This window comes from Pantherophis guttatus, chromosome 1 (genome assembly GCF_059756535.1).
Source record: "Pantherophis guttatus breed Tessera chromosome 1, ASM5975653v1, whole genome shotgun sequence".
In the NCBI taxonomy this organism is placed as follows: domain Eukaryota; kingdom Metazoa; phylum Chordata; class Lepidosauria; order Squamata; family Colubridae; genus Pantherophis; species Pantherophis guttatus.
The window spans coordinates 171,308,077-171,328,589 of NC_142063.1; the positions used below are offsets into that span (position 1 = coordinate 171,308,077).

At 38.3% G+C, this 20,513-nt stretch overlaps 1 protein-coding gene and 1 non-coding gene across 4 annotated transcripts in view; both read left to right on the plus strand.

Annotated features, from left to right (window-relative positions):
- The window catches only part of PARD3B (par-3 family cell polarity regulator beta), a 568,533-nt gene that overhangs the window by 235,542 nt on the left and 312,478 nt on the right, over positions 1-20,513 (plus strand). For all 3 annotated transcript variants that reach the window (XM_060688120.2, XM_060688124.2, XM_034431407.3), the window contains exons 12-14: positions 1,221-1,394; positions 11,623-11,755; positions 19,867-19,954. In XM_060688120.2, coding sequence (XP_060544103.2) covers positions 1,221-1,394; positions 11,623-11,755; positions 19,867-19,954 — 395 coding nt within the window. The remainder of the gene's footprint in view (positions 1-1,220; positions 1,395-11,622; positions 11,756-19,866; positions 19,955-20,513) is intronic.
- LOC117675090 (U4 spliceosomal RNA) lies at positions 14,520-14,630 on the plus strand. Its single transcript, XR_004594118.2, has one exon. It is a non-coding gene; the product is annotated as a U4 spliceosomal RNA (small nuclear RNA).

Below are 20,513 nucleotides of genomic sequence, written 5' to 3' on the forward strand. Positions count from 1 at the left end.
TCTTTCTGTGCAACAATTGTAGTGAATATCTAAGCCATATATTCCATTCATAACCAAAACATGAAAGATACATACTCATCATGACTTTCAAATTAATCGTGAACAAAGTAGAAACAAATTAATTCTTTGCTTTAGCAGGTAATCATTACCATTTCTGTTGCATTTGTGTTCTTTTAAATATTCCAATTTTACCCACATTCTCAAAACTTTTAGTAGTGCTCAACATTTCTTCTCACACAAGAACCCCTGCTCCAACAGCTTGGACCACACCTTATTTCAAAAACATTATTGATTTTTAAACCTTTTTTTCTATCTTACTTTTAGGTTTCTTAGCAATAATACACTGGGCAAGTGCTGTGGGTGGGTTATAATAACAAACTTCTCTTTGTGACATGTTTTCTTCTATGCATATTAAAAATAAAATCTGTAACTTTGGACTTGGATGACTAAGCTAATTATTTTAAAAATAGCTAATAGCTCTTGTCATTGGCACATAATTAATGGCTGTTACAAATGTGCCATGCCTCTGAATTTTTTTTTCTTTTTACATTCAGGTACACACACACATACACACACACACACACACACACACATGTACATGCACACAGAGAAAGATTCACATTTACAAATATTCCATTTAGGTGCTTTAAGTGATTTTTTAAAAAAATTATACTATTATTATGTTTTAATGTTTTCATTTGCTGGTGTATGTGTAATAAAAATTGATTGGTTGATTGAAATAATATTTTTATAGAGAAAACATTGTATTGTGTTGTTATATTGTTCAAAGGTCATGCATCAAAAAGTAAGGAAAGAAGGAAAGAAGAATATGACAACCAATGTGAACATTTAATATAATTTATATAATAAATTTTATCTGGGGGCTAACTTTTGTTATACTCCGGATGTCAGAGTTGGGCATAAGGTTGAGAAATCCTGGGTTCTCAGAAATTGGTTCCTTTGGGGATTTACTATCCTCTTTTTATTTTTATGTGTTGAAGAATGCAGAATAGATTTTAGAATATGCTTATAGCAATAGTAATCATGAAAATTCTGCTAGAGTGTTTTAATGTGATGGAGAGATATGTGTTTTTGGAGTATATAGAATTTTATGGAAACTTTAATACTTCATTTTTAAAAAAATACATTTAACACATTGTTGACTGATACTTTAAAGTTTTAAAAAGATGGCGCTGTCTTTTTTTTTTTTTTTTTTGCAGGATGGGCGGTTACGAATAAATGACCAGCTTATTGCAGTAAATAGTGACTCTTTGCTTGGAAAATCAAACCATGAAGCCATGGAGACTTTGAGGCGTTCAATGTCTATGGAAGGAAATATTCGTGGCATGATACAACTGGTAGTTCTCAGGAGGCCAGAAAGGCAAATTGAAATGGTAGGGGAAACATTTTTTATCCACCTATCTTTGTATCTATTATATCAAACATTGAACTGGGATTGCTGTAATTAACAGTGACATCTACCAACCTTGATCGTTGATACATAATGCTAAGCCATTATGTTCTTGAGAACTACTAAATAGGAAAAGATTCATCTCAGATATTTATTTATTTTATTTATTTATTTATTTAATTTGTATACCGCCCTTCTCCAACAGGACTCAGGGCGGTGAACAGCCACGGTAAAAACACAACATATAAAATTTAAAAACAATTTAAAAAACATTAAATAATTTTGGCCATCAATTTAAAATAACCCAATTAAAACCAATTATAAATTTAAAACCGCAAGGATGGGGTCAAGCCAGCCCGGCTAGATGAAATAGATGTGTTTTCAGGGCCTGACGAAAAGTCCAGAGGTCTGGTATCGGGCGTATCTCTGGGGGTAGGTTGTTCCAGAGGACAGGTGCCGCTATAGAGAAGGCTCTCCCCCTGGGGGTCGCCAGCCGACATTGTCTGGCTGACGGCACCCTAAGGAGGCCCTCTCTGAGCAAACTGGCCGGTGGGAGGCTATTGGCGGCAGAAGGCGGTCTTGTAGATACCCCGGCCCTAAGCCATGGAGTGCTTTAAAGGTGGTCACCAACACCTTGAAGCGCACCCGGAAGACCACAGGAAGCCAGTGCAGCTCGCGCAGGAGAGGTGTCACATGGGAGCGCCCCATCGCTCCCATAATTCCAGAATGCGTGGCCGCATTCTGGACCAACTGGAGCCTCTGGGTGCACCCCAAGGGGAGCCCCATGTAGAGAGCATTGCAGTAGTCCAGGCGGGAAATGACGAGTGCCTGAGTGACCGTGCGTAGGGAGTCCTGATCTAGAAAGGGACGCAACTGGTGAATCAGGCGGACCTGATAAAAAGCCCCCCTGGCCATGGCCATCATATGCTCTTCTAAAGACAGCCATGTATCCAGGAGGACGCCCAAGTTGCGAGCCCTTTCTGTGGGGGCCAATGATTCGCCCCCAATAACCAGCGATGGCACCAGCTGGCTATATTGGGATGCCGGAAGCCACAGCCACTCAGTCTTGGAAGGGTTGAGTCGGAGCCTGTTTCTCCCCATCCAACCCGCACGGCCTCCAGGCACCGGGACATCACTTCAAGGGCATCATTGGGGTGGCCTGGGATGGAGATGTACAGCTGAGTGTCATCAGATATGGGTAAAGAAACCATTTTTTAAAAATTTAATGTTGATTTGTTCCTTCTTCCTTTGTGAAAATTCATAGGTTGTCCAAGACGGGCATATTCTCATGTATTGCCAGTTTTCTTACTATTACCAAGAAATGCAGCACAAAATACAAGTTTTACCCTTTTCAGCAGACTTTGCTAAGTTCACCATTACATTTTTGTTTCTGCCATTTTTAAACCATCCCAATTAAGACTTCTTGTCATTATTTTTTTTACTATTGCCTTCCAAATACTTGAACAAAATTATCAGCTGACATAAAGATTTGCCTGAAATTTCATAGAAATATAAAGGAGCCTTGGTAGTACAGTGGTTTAAAGCACCCTGTTATTAAGACCAGCTGCCTGCAATTACTGCAGGTTCGAATCTCGCCAGGCTCAAGGTTGACTCAGCCTTCCATCCTTTCTAAGGGAGGTAAATTGAGGACCCAGTTGTGGGGGCAATAAGCTGACTTTGTATAAATATACAAAAGGATGAAGGCTATTGCTTAGCACATTGTAAGCCTCCCTGAGTCTCCGGAGAAGGGCGGCATATAAATCAAAATTAAAAAAAAAATTAAATTAAATTGTCCAACATTTATATGGTTAGTGATGAAGGGCTTTGTGAAAATTCTTTTGACCAACACATCACTAGGCCCATAAATCTTTCTCCCCCTCCTTTTACCACTCAGCCAGCAAACCCAAATGACAATAGAATTGAATGGAATGGAATAGGAATGGAACAGAATGGAATGGAATGGAGTGGAATGGAATAGAATAGAATAACAGAGTTGGAAGGGATCTTAGAAGTCTTCTAGTCCAACCCCCTGCTCAAGCAGGAAACCCTATACCCTTGCATTAAAATGTACAGTTTGTCTTAAATATTATTTTCTACAATGCACTAACAGGAATTATCAGATTATTTTTCATGCTGTCCATAAAAAACCAAACATTGTTCCCAAATTGCAAAGAAGAATATGTATTTTTTTTTGTTAAACAGTTGCTAATGATTGAGTTATGATCTTCAATTCATATTTTTGCAATTTTCTCAGTCTTAACTGTATCAGTGTGCATATATGTATTATGGCTTCTCTTATGAAAATAGAGATATGAAATGCAATATACCTTTTTCACATGCCTTGTGAAAAATGCCTAATGAGCATCTTATTGAGTCTAACTCATTTTAAACACTGTTTTTTTTAATAAAATATGCTTCCAGTTCAATTGTAATTCCATTTAGAGCTAAAAAGTATAGCAAAAAGAGCCACGACCTGTTCTTTCTGTTGCCTGTTTAAAAATCCATTATTTTTTTTATTGGCTGGGACACTAATGGCATCTTTTCATGACTGTTCTGTTTCACTAACTGAGGACCCTAATTAGGCGGTGTACTGATCAGTTGTTGAGCTATTGATTTGGTTGTTTATCAAAGACCTAGAAAAGCAGGTTTTCATCCCATTGCTGTTAATTTAAAAGTACCTCCGCATGAGCTACCTGCATTTGCTTCAAGCTTAATGTATTTTTAACACCAGAAAAAAATTACAAATTGTAGTGTAAAGGACATAAAGTAAGATTATGGGGTTTTTTTTCCCTTTTTTTAAAATTGAGAAGAGATGCTGTACTGGATAAAAATGCCTTATTACTTATTAATATAAACTTTAATATTTTAGTTAAATAGCTCCTATTATATCCGTGATGGCGAACCTATGGCACATGGGCCAGAGGTGGCACACAGAGCCCTCTGTGTGGGCACATGTGCTGTCACCAGCTGCTTTTCTGGCTTCCGATGCGCACCGGCCAGTTGGTCTTCACGCATGCCGGAGCGCTGTAAACCCGAAGACCAGGTAGCCGGAACGTGCATGCGCACCGGCCACCTGGTCTTCGGGTTTACGGCGCTCCCACGTGCATGTGTGTGCACGTTCCAGTTTGGGCACTCGATGCCGAAAAGGTCGCCATCACTGTTCTATATGATTTCCTACAATAATACTTTCAGTAAAGTGCTGAGGAATATCCCCACTCCTGCTAGTCTACATCAGGAGCATTACAGTGCTAGGTCAAGCTCTCAGAAGGATTGGTTAAACAGGGGAAAATGAGAAAATTGGGATTTAGTTGAAAATTAGTTTGATAATCTGTTTCCACTGCAAGACTATATTTTTATTGGCAGATATTATCTTTATATGCCTTATATACAGATAGAATTATACAGATGTTTTTAAGTCTGATTATTGAAACTCGCAAAAATATCAAAAGATAAAGAAGGAGGTAAAAACAAAATCGGCAACCTGGAGAGTGTAATAGAAGGAAAAGCAAATAATTCAACATACCGCTTAAAAATAAAAAGAAAAAAGACTTCAAGAGCAAAATGCAAGAGATAAAAATGAGTTATTCATAATGTTTTGGAGTGAGATATGGAAATACTAGAATATTTAAAGGAAAATAACTTTATTTATAACAAACTATGGGAGAAATAGGTTAGGAAACATAACACAAGGGAGGGAGGTTTTAAGAGGAAAATGGAATATGAACAGAGTGTTTGTACACCAATTAGATAAAGGAATCATTCAGTATTTATTTGTTTGTTTGTTTGTTTTTCATACTTCTTAACCACACATCTATTATAGATTATATTATAAATTGTTGTACAATGTATTATTATATTATAAATTGTATTATACAATTGTATTATAAATTGTTATATATTATATAGATTATAAGTATTACGTATTTAAGTTAAAATAAGTAAATAAAATGTATTAGATACTTGAGACGTATAGTTTACAACAAAATTAAACTTGATAAATAAAGAATCCAGTGAATAGAGTGAGATATTTAAAGTATGCTGAAAGGAAAAATAAACTACAGAGGTACTTTATGAGTGTTGGTCAAAGGTAATAGGATTAAATTGAGGCAGAGGCTGTTCAATTGCTAGTGTATGACTAGTGTTGACAATGGAATTATCTGAATGAGCATTTTAACAGATTATTTAAATTAAATGCTTTGGGTGTGTACATGATTAAAGAATAGATAGCAACATACCTAAACTAGAGCAGCAGAATTCTTATCTGAACAATAATTATGGCTAAAAAAGAAATAAAAATGAATAGCAATTATAACTATTGTTAAGAACAAAACCATAAAAATGAACAACAAAAACAGTTCTGGAGATCTTCAGAATAGCAGATATGTTGCAGGACAAAAGAGGGAATCAGATATTTACATCCTTTCAGCATGCCAAGAACTTCAAGAAGAGCAGCCCCGAAAAAGTAAAAATGAAAAATGAAAGTTAAAAGAAAAGATGAATGAAAAATGATGGAAATGACTATACATATAAATGTGTTTATGAGAAATAGAAATAAAAAAGTTTTTTTAAAAAAAGAATCGCAGCTGGTGGACCCCCGGAAGCTGGCAATTGAATAGGATTCTAGATCTACAATGAGGTTCAGACTTTCTGGAGATATTTACCACGATTTTAATACTTTTCTTAAGGGACAGGGAGTCTAAATAGTAACACTTAGCGATGGCTAGATAGTCCATCTTACCAGGGACTTGATCATAAACGTAGAAAATGGAACCTTTGCCAAGAATATTTTAGACCATAGCGTAGCAGGAAGCATCCTGGGATGGTCTGATGACATATCTAATCAATACCGTGGGAACCTAGACAGCATTTTTCTACCTGCACTAAATGCATATACAGAGAAATCTGCAATGCACAAATACAACTAAATAAACTTTTCTCCATGGGTATTTCTTGGATGTGGAAGGGGAAAAAAATGGTTCACACTACTAACTTTTTTTTTTTATTTGGAAATTTTTATATTGCTGCCTACTCGCTCATGGCAATTTAAGGTGGCTTACAGGAAATAAAAAACACAATATAGAAGAAATAAAAATAATAATAAAATAATAATAAAACTCAGTGTACACATGTGTTACCTCTCCTGCGGGAGCTGCATTGGTTGCCGATTTGCGTCTGGGTGCAATTCAAGTGCTGGTTGTCACTTTTAAAGCACTTCGTGGCTTGGGGCCAAGTTATCTGAGGGACCGTCTCTTGCCAGTCACATCCACCCAACCCACTAGAGAGGTGAGGCAAGGAATGTTGCGAGTCCCATCTTCTAAGGAGATACATCTGGCAGAAACCAGTAGAAGGGCCTTCTCTGTGGTGGCTCACTCCCTATGGAACATCATCCCTCCTGAAATTAGACTGGTCCCCACTCTGACACTTTCAGAAGGCTCTAAAGACGTGGTTCTGCCAGCGGGCCTGGGGAACCCAGAGCCAGATGGAGCCCATTAAATGGCTGATATGAGTGTGTTTTGTCACCAGAGTGGGGTAGGGGATTATTATTCTGCACAAAACCATGTGGGCCACTGCATTTTGCACTAACTGGAGCTTCTAGATGCTTTTCAAGGGCAACCCCATGTAGAGCGCATTGCAATAGTCAAGACGGGAAGTGACTAGGGCATGAGTGAGTAGGGATTTTTGGTCCAGGAAAGGGCATAACTGGCACACCTGCACACCCTCCTGGGCATGACTGCTACCTGTTCAAAGAGCGGGAGTCGCAAGTCCAGGAGAACCCCCAGATTACACACTGGGTGTGTATGGGGCAGTGCCACTCTATCTAAGACCAAAGGTGGCAATTCTGCATGGACCAAAGAACCCCAAAACAAGAGCCACTAGGTCCGTGATGGTGAACCTATGGCACGTGTGCCACAGGTGGCACGCAGAGCCCTCTCTGTGGGCACGCGAGCTGTCGCCTAGCTCAGTTGCACTGCGCAATAGCTTCCCGCCGGCCAGCTAATTTTTGGGTCTGCCCTGCAAACGGCATGCGTGGGGAGACCTACCTTTTTCCTCACTTTCTGCTGCCTATGCCTTCCCAGATCTCTGGAGATTCCCCTCCCAGCGATGTTTTGGGAGGCGAGGCTTTTTTCCCTCCCCCACCAGCCGTTTTGGGAGGCAAAGGCTGTTTTTCCTCCTCCCAGCTGTTTTGGAAACTTCCGTCCCCCACTCCCAACCGTTTTGGGAGGCAAAGGTTTTTTTTCCCCTTCCCAGCTGTTTTGGAAGCTTCCCCCCCCCACTCCCAGCCATTTTGGGAGGCAAAGGCTTTTTCCCTCTCTCCCAGCCGTTTTGGAAGCTTCCCCCCCCCAGCCGTTTGGGAGGCAAAGGCTATTTTTCCCCCTCCCAGCTGTTTTGGAAGCTTTCCCCCCCCCAGCTGTTTTGGGAGGGAAAGGCTTCCCCCCCCAGTGCTGTTTTGAGATGTGAGGCCAAAAGGGGGGGATTGTGTGCGCATGCAGGGGTCGTGTGCGCATGCGGGGGGGTTGCGCGCATGTGCAGAGAGGCGGCGCATGTGGGAGGGGCATTCCATTATGTGTGTGGGCACATACGTGCGCACGATAGCGTGTACGGGCATACTTTTGGCACCCGAAGGAAAAAAGGTTAGCCATCATTGCACTAGGTCTTGCCTAGGTTCAGTTTTAACCCGTTGCTCCCCATCCAGCCCCTAAGAGCTTCCAGGCACTGTGAGAAGGAGGTCACAGCATTGCTTAACTCACCACAGGCTGAGATATACAACTGAGTATCATCAGCATATTGGTGATATCTCAGTCCATGGTGACGAATGATCTCACCCAATGGCCTCATGTAGATGTTGAAGAGGAGCGGAGAGAATACTGAGCCCTGCAGTTTCTTTGCTAATCTTCTGGGTTGTTACTACAATGTCCTGGGAGAGGAATCGATATCTTGTGCCAGTCTGTTCTCCAAAGTTCTGAAAAAGATTTGCTGATCATTTCTTTTGCTGTAATATATAAATGTGGTTAAAATAGGGGATTGGCTGGCCATCCTGAAGTGGTGTAGACAATGTTGCCCTTTTTGAACACCACTGAATGATTTGAAGGTGCCCAAGACCCCCAAAGCTGCATGCTGGTAAATTTCTTCCTGAAAAAGAGAAGAGGACTACATTATACCAGCCTAAGAGGAACTGCTGACCAGCATAACTTAATTCTCAGTAGGAAGGGAGCCTAGCTATAGCAAGGCACACATTTGCTAACACTGAAGGCTGCATGTATAACCTGTAGAGAGAGGTTTAACTTTGAAATGCTTGGATAGGCATACATAATTCAAGCTTTTGTTTTGTTCTTTTACTGCTACTTCTCTATTACCATCACTTATCAGAATGGCCTGAGGGAAGTAGGAAAGAAGGGGGAAAGAAACTGATTTGTTTAGCTTCTGTAAAGCTGTGGAAATGAAATACTGTCTACTTTGCTTTACATGCCCGCAAATGAAAGTACTAATTTGCATTATCATGGTAATAAAAAGGAAAAAGATATTGTGTGCTGTCCATTAGAACAATTCCAATGAACCCATGAGACCCTTATAACACTGGCCTTCTCAGTTTAGAGAAGGAAAACGATTAAAAAAAAACTTTAAAAACCACCAATTTAGAAAGATGTAAAGAAAAAATGGGATTTTCCTCTTTTTCCACTCCTTAGACACATATTGATATTATGAGGAAAGTTCCAGAATAGACAGACATGAACAAAATGTGGCATCCAGATTATTTTCTGATTTATTATTCTTTTTAGATGAACAGATTCTTGACAATGAATGGTTTATAAGCCTTATTTTAAATGTGAACCTGGAGTCTTATCGTGGTTTGTTTTTATGCATTGTACAAAACTTTTTCAAAATGCACTGTTGGTATAGCCAAACAAACAAACAAAACCCACCTCTTCAGACTGAACTTTATTTTTAACTTTTTTTTCATTTCATTTCATTTTCATTTCATTTTATTTGAGTTATATACCCTGAGGTCCTTAACTTCCTTGAGAGTAGATAGTCCAAAAGAGAGGTGAATATGTCAACTTTACATTCCAAGATACACAGTTGGTTCCACAACCTGAAAAATATTGAAGAACCCTAAGTTAGGAGATGTCTATAGTACTTTACCTAATTAATTTCAGAGGGCCATAGACTCTAGTCTAATTTTAATGATAGTTTTAACCAACTATTGTATCCTGAATGCTAGAAACACGTCCTGTGATTACAATTCTGCAAAACAAAGCCCAATGTGTCAATGCTTTGCAAATAGTTTTAAAAAAAGGAAATGTGCTTTTAATTGTTGTGAAAATAGGATTTTTATAGCTAATCTGTGAAAATTAAGAACAGTTAATCTGTATTTTAAATTAATATTTTAATTCCATTTAGTAAGTTGTTTATTTTTACAACAGAAATGTCAGAAGAAATTTGGAATGGTTATTGATGTGAAAAATAAAAACTTTATAAAGCCAGATACATTGGCATATGATTTAGGGGTATGCCATTTGTTTCCAAAGCCATTCTGGTGTGCATTCATTACAGCACATATGTGGCAGCCACTGAGAGAAGGGAACCAGCTGGCTGTCAAAAAATTACCATTGGCACAGTTTTTCTTGTCTTGACAAGACTACAAGCTGCCTTCACAGATGGAGTAATAATGGGAAGCCAGTTGTGGTCAGAAGATGCATTACATGTATTTTGCCTCTCATGATATATGGGACTTTGCTAAATATTCAGTAGTTTTCCTTTTTTTTAGCCCTCCTCCAGTAAAAATAACCCCCTCTCAAAAGAACTATTTGAATGTTTCCTGCCATTGTTTCTCATGGATGCTGCTCCTTTATTCCCTTTTGTGTCCTTTTAAAAAATTACTTCTCATAATAGCTATGACTGGTGTTAACTTGCCAATCAAATTTGCCATTAGAGGCAGCTGATAGTCAATTAAGTGTTAGAGCACACTGAAACAAATGATGGCAGACTAAATGAATACACAAATATATTCACCAAGAATACCAATAATTCTCAGAAAAAAGAACAAATAGTCAGAAGGCAAAGCCCATGTTCCTTGCCCAGGTCTCATTTAGAGACTTGAAAAAATGAGGGTTATTTGGGGAAGAAATTTAATGCTGCTTCATCTAGTGGTGAGCTCTTGGGTGCCACTTTACATCTCACAATGACACTACTCAGTTACATGGAGATGGCTACCTTGAATACTAACAGGTGCTGCCTTGTACAAACCTAGGGACAAGCAATTCATGAGTGGAAAGTTGCACACACCTTTTTCCCTTGGAATGTGTGGCTACAAAAGTTTTGATTGATGGAGGAGGGTGGTTAAGGGAAAAAAGTAGGTGCTCTAGGCCTATGTCAGCTGCAAACCATGTGTCTCATCCCTTAATCCAGGCATGTCAAACACGTGGCCTGTGGGCCACACCTACCCTGGCCCCACAAGGGCAAAAAAAATCCCGATATGTCACGATATGGCCCGCGATGCAATCAGGTTTGACACCCCTGCCTTAATCTCTTCCTTAAAGTCCCTCCTATGCCTTAGTCCATTTTTATCAATTTGGAAAAGACACCTTAACTATCCAACATCTTCCTTCAAAAGCCAAAATTCTGGGCCCCACCCATTCTAGTAACATAATGCTGTTGGCCATGTCTCAGACAGCCCTTAGTATCATCTGCAGGAGGTATGGCTCTTCAACACAAGCACATTGCCCATTCCAGTTTTAGTGGATCAAATCACAGGAATTGGTTCCAGTTGCAATTTCCTTTTAAAATTATTAATAACTATTTTAAATGTCTCAAAGGTGCTTTTTCAAAAGGCAAGTGGACTGTTTTTTCCTTGAGGAAGAAGACTATTTTAAATGTAGGTCTGTCTATATTTAGGTTTGAGTATTCACAACATACAATAAATGTTTTGGAAACAATGCAAAGATTGGGTGAAGAAGAAATTGACAAAGTGTTGCATTATTACCTTAAAGACTGCCAGATTTATTATGTTATATATCTTGGTGAATCACTGTCAACTACCAGATGCATTGTTTTACATCTGACACTAGGGATAATGAGCTCACCAGAAGCTCCAGCCAGCATAGAGAGTGATAAGAGTACCTTAGAGTTATGGGTCAACAACTTCTGAAGAGTTGTTGTAAAACATTCAAGTGTTATATTACCGTAATAAATATGATTTTATTTTGTACTAGGAATGCAAAGAACCTGACATATTATTTCCAAAAGCAGACGTTGAAGGGAATATTAATTTCACAAGCACTCCTAAGCAAATTGATGCTGCTGTACAATGTTTTGTCACATATTCCCCACAGGAAAAGTTAAAAGGTAAGCACTATGCATTGGACTTGGCTTCTGCCTTTAACATTTTGGGTCGGGCATGGGGGTGTCATTGTATTATTTTCAGAAACTCATAACAACCTAGAAAATAATTCATAAAGTACAGATTGCAAAATATCTAAGATTTTATGAATGGTGGAAGAGCTGATTCTGACTTGATGAATTGGCTTCTTGACATAAATTCCACCTTTAAAAGGTTTCCAACTTAGTGCTATGAAACAAACTTAGAAATACAAATTGTAATTTCAGTATTCATTTTCTATCAATCTTAAATAACTCCATTGTTCCTAAACTTAGATAAGAAGTTCAGATGTGGTATATAATTTTTTGTTGTTGTATTGATATATTTGTAATGACTTATTTTAAATAATATCCTGCATATATTAGCTGGTTTGAACAATAAAAATTACGTTAACTGTTTTTCTTAATCTTTAGATGTTCTAATTTTTTAAAATAATTTACTAAAGACAGTTCAAATAGTGTTGTAGGTTAGCATTTTTTTTCTGGAATGTTAAAATATATTAATTTTTAATCAAAGGTAAATGATTAAAAATGACAAGTTCTTGTATATAAAATTAAGGACCAAAATCTAAAACTGAAAATTCCATTACGTAAACAATGGAAAATTAAAAACGGGAAAGGAATGGATGGAGAACGGTATATGCTCTAGTCTTCCCTTGCTACCTCACATTTGTTTAACAGTGTGTTTTCAGACTTGCATCTAAAACTGAATGTGTAATTTTGCCCTGAGAAAGAGATTCCAAAACAGATAATGAGTGACAGCTATTCAGAGAAAAAAGCCTTCCCAGGGAATTAGCAGAACATTCCCTACTCCCACTCCTATGTTAATATATTTTCTAAAACTCCAGGCAATACAGTTCTAAATTTAGAGTGTTGAACTATCTCTCTTAGTTACATATTTCCTCCTGTCATTATTTTGGACTTCAAGCACATTTTTAAAATTTTAATACTTCCCTTTAACTTGGGAATGTGCTGCATCCCAGATCCAAAGACAAAATTAAGTTGTTGGCTTTAGATATGAAGCACAACACATTCCCTACCTTTGACCACGTTCTTATATAGAGGAAGAAATAAGCAAATCTGGGCTAAAATAATTGGGATAGGAGAAAAACATTCTTGATACAAATGCATATAGGAGAGTTCTATTTCTTGATAACATGAGAAAACTTTTTAATACGCTTTTAAGAATAGAGGTAGTTGTTGCTTCTGGTATGTTGTGGTTATGCTGGCTTGAATCAAATGCTATCTTTGCATTATGAGAAATTCTCTGCTAATCCAAAAAACAGGCTGTTTTTTGGGCCATTTTTTGAAAAATAGCCTGAAAAATGCCCTCAAAAAAGACTGTTTTTCAGGCCATTTTTGGGCCATTTTCAGGCCATTTTTCAGGCCAAAATTGGCCCGAAAAAAGGCCTGAAAATGGCTTGAAAATGGCCCCAAAATGCCCCAAAAATGGCGAGTTTTTTGGGTCATTTTTGGCCATTTTTCAGGTAAAAGACAGCCCCAAAAATGGCCTGACAAACACTCTTCGGGCTGTTTTCAGGCTGTTTTTCAGGCCATTTTCAGGCCATTTTTCAGTCCAAAAACAGTCTGAAAACAGCCTGAAAACAGCCTGAAAAACAGCCTGAAAAATCTGGCTGCGAGAGGAAGAGACATGTCCTGGGTCCCCTCATCCCAGAAGCAGCAACCTTGCACTCTTCCCATCTTTGCTAGCCTCCTTCTTTGCATGGGATCGCCCAGCAAATGAGAGGGAGAAGGGGGCGGCGTTTTTTGTGCTCCTGTTTCTGTGTGACACTCTTCCCTCAATGCTAGAGGCTGCCACTGCCCCCTTCTCTGTCTCCACTGCTGGGAGATCCTGTGCGAAGAAGGGGGCTAGCAGAGAGGGGAGAGTGTGAGGTTGCTGCTCTCGGATGAGGGGACTCGGGAAGCATCTGAGTCCAGTTTACCCAGCTTCTCTTCCTCTCACAGCCAGCTTTCCCAGTCTAGTTTGACGCCGTCTCTCCCTCCCTCCCTCCCTCCCTCCCTCCCTCTCTCTCTCTCTCTCTCACACACACAAACACAGTTGGATCTTTCTTTCCTCCCGCCCCCCACTGGAAACCTCTGGATTCCCTCCCCAATCCTGCCTGTCCCATACAGATACCACCTATACAAGTGATGTAGAGTTGACCACGCCCACTCAGTCACACGACCCCCCCCCAGCCACGCCCACACAGCCAGTTATTAGGGCAGAGAATTGGTTGTTAAAAAATTTGGAGCCCACCACTGGTAGTAGAGTATGTGGAGGAGAAGAAATCTTTAAATAATGAAAATCAGATTAAAGTAGGCAAAAAATGTTAGATTAAAATTTTGTAACTGAAAACAAGCATGCACATAACATGTATTGTGTAAAAGGAATGTGTTTGTGTGTGTAAATGGTGATGTGATGTGAATGGGAGTGTGAAGGAGCACATGTACATGAAGGCAAACCCTCAGTTTTAAAATTTGTGTAGGAAGGGGCTAGATTGCACTGTTGTCTGTGCAACGACTCAAGAAAGAGATTTGTTGTCTGCTGCACAACTCAAGAAAGGCTTGACTGAGTAATGTAAAAGTATGAACCAATGTCGTTAAAAAAATAAACCTGTGAGGGGTTGTTGAAGAATTAATCCTAAATGTAATAGGTACTGCTTTATTGTTAAATGTTGAAATCTATTGGTATTAATTTGGAATACCAATACACTGAATTTATTTCTTCTAGAAAACTGTGCAGTGGCAGTATCATAGCCAGTGAGGTTTATCCGAGACATGATTATTGCTAATTGAAGTGGTTCATTGATGTTCTTCTCATTTCTCATGTATTTCTATAAATCCTGGCTTTCTGTCAATTTACTTTGGCTTTTTAAAAAAGAAATCTAATATTCTTGTGAAAAGATTAAGAGTCGCTTCTTTAAAGTAATTTTGCTTTGCCTATCATTATTGGAAGAAATACTTAAAAATCCAATATTGAAATGCCAACCTTCAGTCTATTTTTACATGAATCATCTAATACTTGCTACCCTGAGGTCCTCAGTTTGTTCCTCTGCCAAGCCGTGATGCAGACTCAGCATTTGTTTGGAACAACCTCTACAAAGAAGTATTATTTCAGTGCCAGCAATTTCACATTTCTGTTGCTGAAAGATTACTGGAATCTGCCTCATCAGAGGATTTCTAAAGTCCCCCAGAAAACTATGAAGTTGCCAACAAACTTATCATTTTTGTGGCTATGTCACAGGTTTCCATTCCAACAACCCAAGATACTGATTCTCTATATGTACCAATAAGGGAGAATAAGAATGAAGATACACACACACACACACACACACACACACACACACACACACATACACACATTCTCCTTTATTGTGATTTATATGTAATTTGAAAGATTGCATCATTTTAGGAGGCTAGTCAGATAAGCATTTTTTAATTATCTTCACTTAATTCATGAGTAACCTTTACTATATAGGTTAATATAATTAAAACTGGCCTTTGTGATATTAAAGTAGGCAAATATCTGCCTAAATATCTCAAAAAGCAGGTTTAAAAGTGAATTCAAAATAAGATAATTTACAATTTACCTTTAAAAGCACTGCTGAGCCTCCTAGAAAGAAAAGGCACATTGCCTCAAGGTGATACCCTGCATCAAATTTCTCAAGAGTGATAGAGTGGTCTGTACAATTTTTCAACAGTATTGAGTTATTCTTACTTTACTTATTTACAAAACTAATTTGAGGGTAGTATTTTATTCATCTGGTAAAATTAGAGCCCACCTGGATTATATTGTTCAAAATTCCCCTAAATTGGCAATAACCATTTAATTTTTCTATTGCATTATTTATTTCAGTATATTAAAGTATTTGCATGAAACGTTCAATTTGTCCAGCTCTCATTTGGTGCCATTTAGGCCTATATATTTTTTATTATTTTTACTTACAATTTTCTTGTCTAGCATGTATTTATCAACTTTCAGTTATTTTGTTGATTTGGGTAGAATCTGTGAGCCTGGTTTTGATGTGTCATGTCTAAAAGCTTTATGATATTTTAGAGACTTAGGGTTAAAATTAGTCATAAAGTGATCCTCAACTTTCATTTAGCGATCATTCAAAGTTATAACGATGCTGAAAAAAGTGACTTACAACAATCAACTTACGACTATCATAGCATTCCCATGATCACATGGTCAGAATTCAGGTGCTTGGCAACCAGCATCTATGTTGTGGCCTGTCAGCTGCTGGCCCCTCCAGCAGCCAAATCAGATGAGGAGGAGGTGTGGGAATCAGGGTCAGCATCAAGGGAACCTGAGAGCTCTGAGGGGGAAGAGGGAATGGAGCTGGCAGAGAGAGAGAGAGAGAGAGAGGTGAAGCCTGGGCTGTCCATCAGCCCTCAGATGGAGAGTCAACAGCCTCCAGGTCTGGAGATGGCTGATGAGGAAGAGGAGGAACAACTGGGTCCAGCACCTGACACGCAGATGCTCAGAAGGCAGAGGAGAGGAGAGCAGTAGAAATCTGTGGCCCAATCCTTGGGAAGGAAGAGCCACCGCTGCTAGCAAAGCCCAACCCTAGCTCTGGAGATAAAAGGCAGGGGGCGGAGATGAATAGGTGTGGCAGACAACTATTCATCTCCTGGCTGGATGAACTTGTTAGCCTGCGGTGAGAGAGAAACTTTTTGCTGGGGCTGCTGGCAGTCCTAATAAAGGAATCTTTGAGTTAACTTCAGAGGGTTTGTCGTGTTTGGAGAGCTGGGTCAGAACAATGTTATAATGACAGTTGCAGCATCCTATGATCACCATTTGTGACCTTCATAGCTGGATTCTGACAAGTAAAATCACACAACATTGTGTGAGCCACTCAGTGATTCTCTTAATAACTTTGGCAGAAAAAGCTGTATAATCAGGAGCGAGTCACTTAACAACTGCCTCACTTAGTGATAGAAGTTCTGGTCCCAAGTTCTGGTTCCCAAGTCGAAGATGACGAATGAACTGCAGCCCATTTTTTGAGCCACAGTTCTGGACAGCTCAAGGCAACAGTGATAAGAACATTTTTTAATCTTATAACTGTGATTAAAAGTCCAGCATCACCACAACACTTTCCGGGGGAAAGCCAGCTTTTTAAGGCCTTCCAAGTCTAGAAGAGTTAGGAGCCTGCCAGATTTCAGAAAAGAAAATATTTCCACAGGGCCAAGAAGTCCACTACTGGGAAGACATGCTCCCTATGTCCTACTAGATGACCATATTTGAGAGAAGCAACCTGGAGTATGCCCACCCCTCCTCTCAACTCAATGAACATGCTGTCCAACTGAGTTATTAGAGATGGTCCTCGACTTATGACAGATACCTCCTCAAAAGATACTTATGACCTGATTTTGAAGTGATAATGGCCACCTCCCTTACTATAGTCATTTGACCACAGTTTGGGCACTTGGCTACTGGCTACGGCCGTTTGCAATATCCTGCTGTCTCATGGCTGCAGTTTTCATCATTTTTTGCTGGTTTTTGGGGTCTACTTCTGTTTCTGGCAAAAAATGCTGATTGGGTTTAATGGATTTGCTTAACAATTGTTGCACTCTCTTAACAACTGCAGTGTTCACTTAACAACCATCACAAAAATGTTGTAAAGTTGGTTATGATCACATGGTAATCCACTTAACAACCACAACAATTTACGACCATAATTTCAGGCTCAATTACGGTCATAAATTAAGAACTATCTGTACGTAGTTGCTTGGGAGAAGAGTTCATTCAGATCCATTTTACTTCTAAAGATTTGTGTAGGTTTTTATTTATGTATTTGTCTTGTTTTCTTCATATCTGCAAATCTTGGTTTATCCTGAGTATGCTGATTATTTTCACTTATTAGTGCCTGGTATAATTGGATTTGACTGCCATAAGCATTGGAAGTTTGGATGTTCTATTTCATGATTACAGTTTAATGTATGAGAATTGATATAGTATAGCTTTAAAGAAATAAAAAGTGGACATTTATTGTGTGGCAGTACTAATTAAAATTGCTCCCCACTGATTAATCAACTATCAAGTTTGATTAATCTATCAAATTAAGACAGTTACAGATTATACTCTGTATTTTATATGCATAGCTTTTTCCAGCTACAGTTTCATCAAACTAAAGTTATGTTCCCGGATGTCATTGATTCAGATTTATTTATGTATGCAGGGAATCCTATTTGCCTGAACAATCTATCTTATTTTCCCTACCATTCTTTCTATTATTGTTTCCACTATTATTTTTCACAAGAAAAAAAAATAAGTTGTATAACTTCACATTTTAAAATTATGGTGTCACAGCAAAATATCCCTTCTTCATTTTTAACAAAAATTGTAATAAATGTTTCAAATAAAAAAATCAAACAAAAAAGGTGATAATAAATGCATGCCAAATTATTTCACATTTTTTATCCATTAATGTTGAAACAAAACTCTGTATTTTATAAAGACCAGAGTAGTGAGAAATATCACCTCTGGGAATAATGCCCCTCTTCTCTAGTTGACTAGCTGGGGCAGAGCTGCCTCCTGATACCAGAGTTGGGAAGGATACTTAGATTTGGCCTGAACGTTTGTTTAAGCATCTTGAATGTCTCGGCCAATTTTTTATCCTCACCTCTGGTGAACCATGCTTTTCTGTGGTTGAAAGCAGCATAGTTGGGTCAAAGCTTGATGTACTGCTATCCTTAGTCCCACAGTGGATTCACTCCTCTAGCTATTATCCACTACACTTTTTTAAACTATTGTTTTAAAATTAATTTGAACCATTTGAATCCTTCCTGCCACAACTAGAATGGGGTCTGTATTTCCTTAAGTTATCTTGGAAGCTGTAGCCTAACCACTGCAGAATGATTTACTGTCTTTGTGTCTGCTCTGCAGAAAGGCAGATTAAAAAGAAACACAACATTGAACCGCATAACTTCCAAAGCAGTGGGTATGTCCTGTTATTCTCAAATTTTGTAGGGATATACCCAGTAATCGTATTGCAACCCTGTTAGCACGCTTCCCAGATTGCACTAATGAATTCCTGCTTACCCTTTTACTTGCAGACAGATGGTCTGCTGGAACTTAGAAGGTAGTAAAATTTTGTGCAGCTGCATGTAAGGGTTGTCAGCACAACTGGTAAACTAAATTTTCCCCAGTTATATAGCTATCTGTTTATTGTCTGGACATTTCAATGTCCATAGGCTGTTGTAAATTGCTGGCTTTGGGCTAAAATAAAATATTCAGTTACTCATTCTTTCATAATTTGTTCCAGAAGGTCAAACTTCTTTATTTTGTCTCTTAAAGATTCTAGATGAAGATAATAAGAGCTTGTGGATGATATTAATTTATTCAGATTTCTCTACTCCCCCCCCCCACAACTACTTCCCCCTTAAAAGCATCTATTAGTTAATAAGATTCCCAGCTCTCAATGGGATAGAAGGTCAATATCGAATTCATTAAGCTTTTCTTCTCTTAACTTGGAAATGTTTTTTTTTCCTTACCTTGGGAGGACTATGCATATCATGTATGTTTCAGACAGTAACAACATGAGAGTAATTTTGCACATGGCTTATATGCCCAGATTCAAATTAAGAATGTTAAGAGAAATTGCTGAGTATGCTTTCATTATCAGTTAATATGTATTATTTATTTGTTTTCTAATACACAACAATTTGTGGATAACAAAATAGAACTGAATCACAGCTTAACTATATGGCAGCATAGTTGATAGAGCATCTATGCACCCATTGAGTGTTTTATTTAAGTCTTAGCTCAAGCTTAGATATGGGAAATCCAGTGAAATTACTAAAATCAACATAGGAATTTCATTTTTCATCATAAGGCAAATTTCAATATGTTTATCTTTAATTATACATGAGCAAACAGAAATCAGGTCTGTTGAGAATCCTAAAGGGGAAATATTTTTTGCTTGGTGTATTTTTAATTCTAGTTTAGCTAGTTTGGAGATTTGTATAAATTTGCTGCTACTTCAAGAGAGATGCAGCATGCCAGTTCAGTTCTTTGGCCAGGAGACAAATATTTGCTTCTTCCATTGTTTACTCTTTTTCCCTTTAAATTTCAGAGTTTGAAAGCGGTACAGCTGAAAATGAAGTCCCACCCCCTTTGCCTCCACATCCTAGTGAGAAGCTATTTACAGATTATAATCATAGGTCAGAAAATGTTTATTATTTCATGTCTAGTGATAACAATGAATCTCTTTCACGTTATGTGAAAACTGGTTTTGCTTTACAGTTCATTTGCACCACAACATATGCTCTGATATTCAGCCTTCTTCATCTTCCAAATCTGTTATGATTTGTTTTTCTTATTTATACTCACTGAATTTAGATGTATCATTATCCTCATTGGGTAGGAAGTAACTGAGGCCTGTTAAAATTTTAAATCTTCAAAGTTTAAACCCAACAAATGTATCTATTGAATCAATAGCTTTCTGTAATAATGGTTTTACTTCTAGTAATTATTTCTTCTTGTAAACATTTTCATTTGGGGGCATTTTGCAGTTTTATATTTCATTGAGTATTAAAATGGGGGAAGGCGTTTTTATGTTCATATGGGATTTGCAATTTCATTAAATGGAACTCTCCCTTTTTAGAGCAATTTCCTCTTTCCCATCTTATTTTCCACTCTGATAGGAGATTCTTTATCAACATTCTGAATAGAATTGGAAACTGGTTAAAAAATTGGTTATATTGCAAACCTGATTGAATC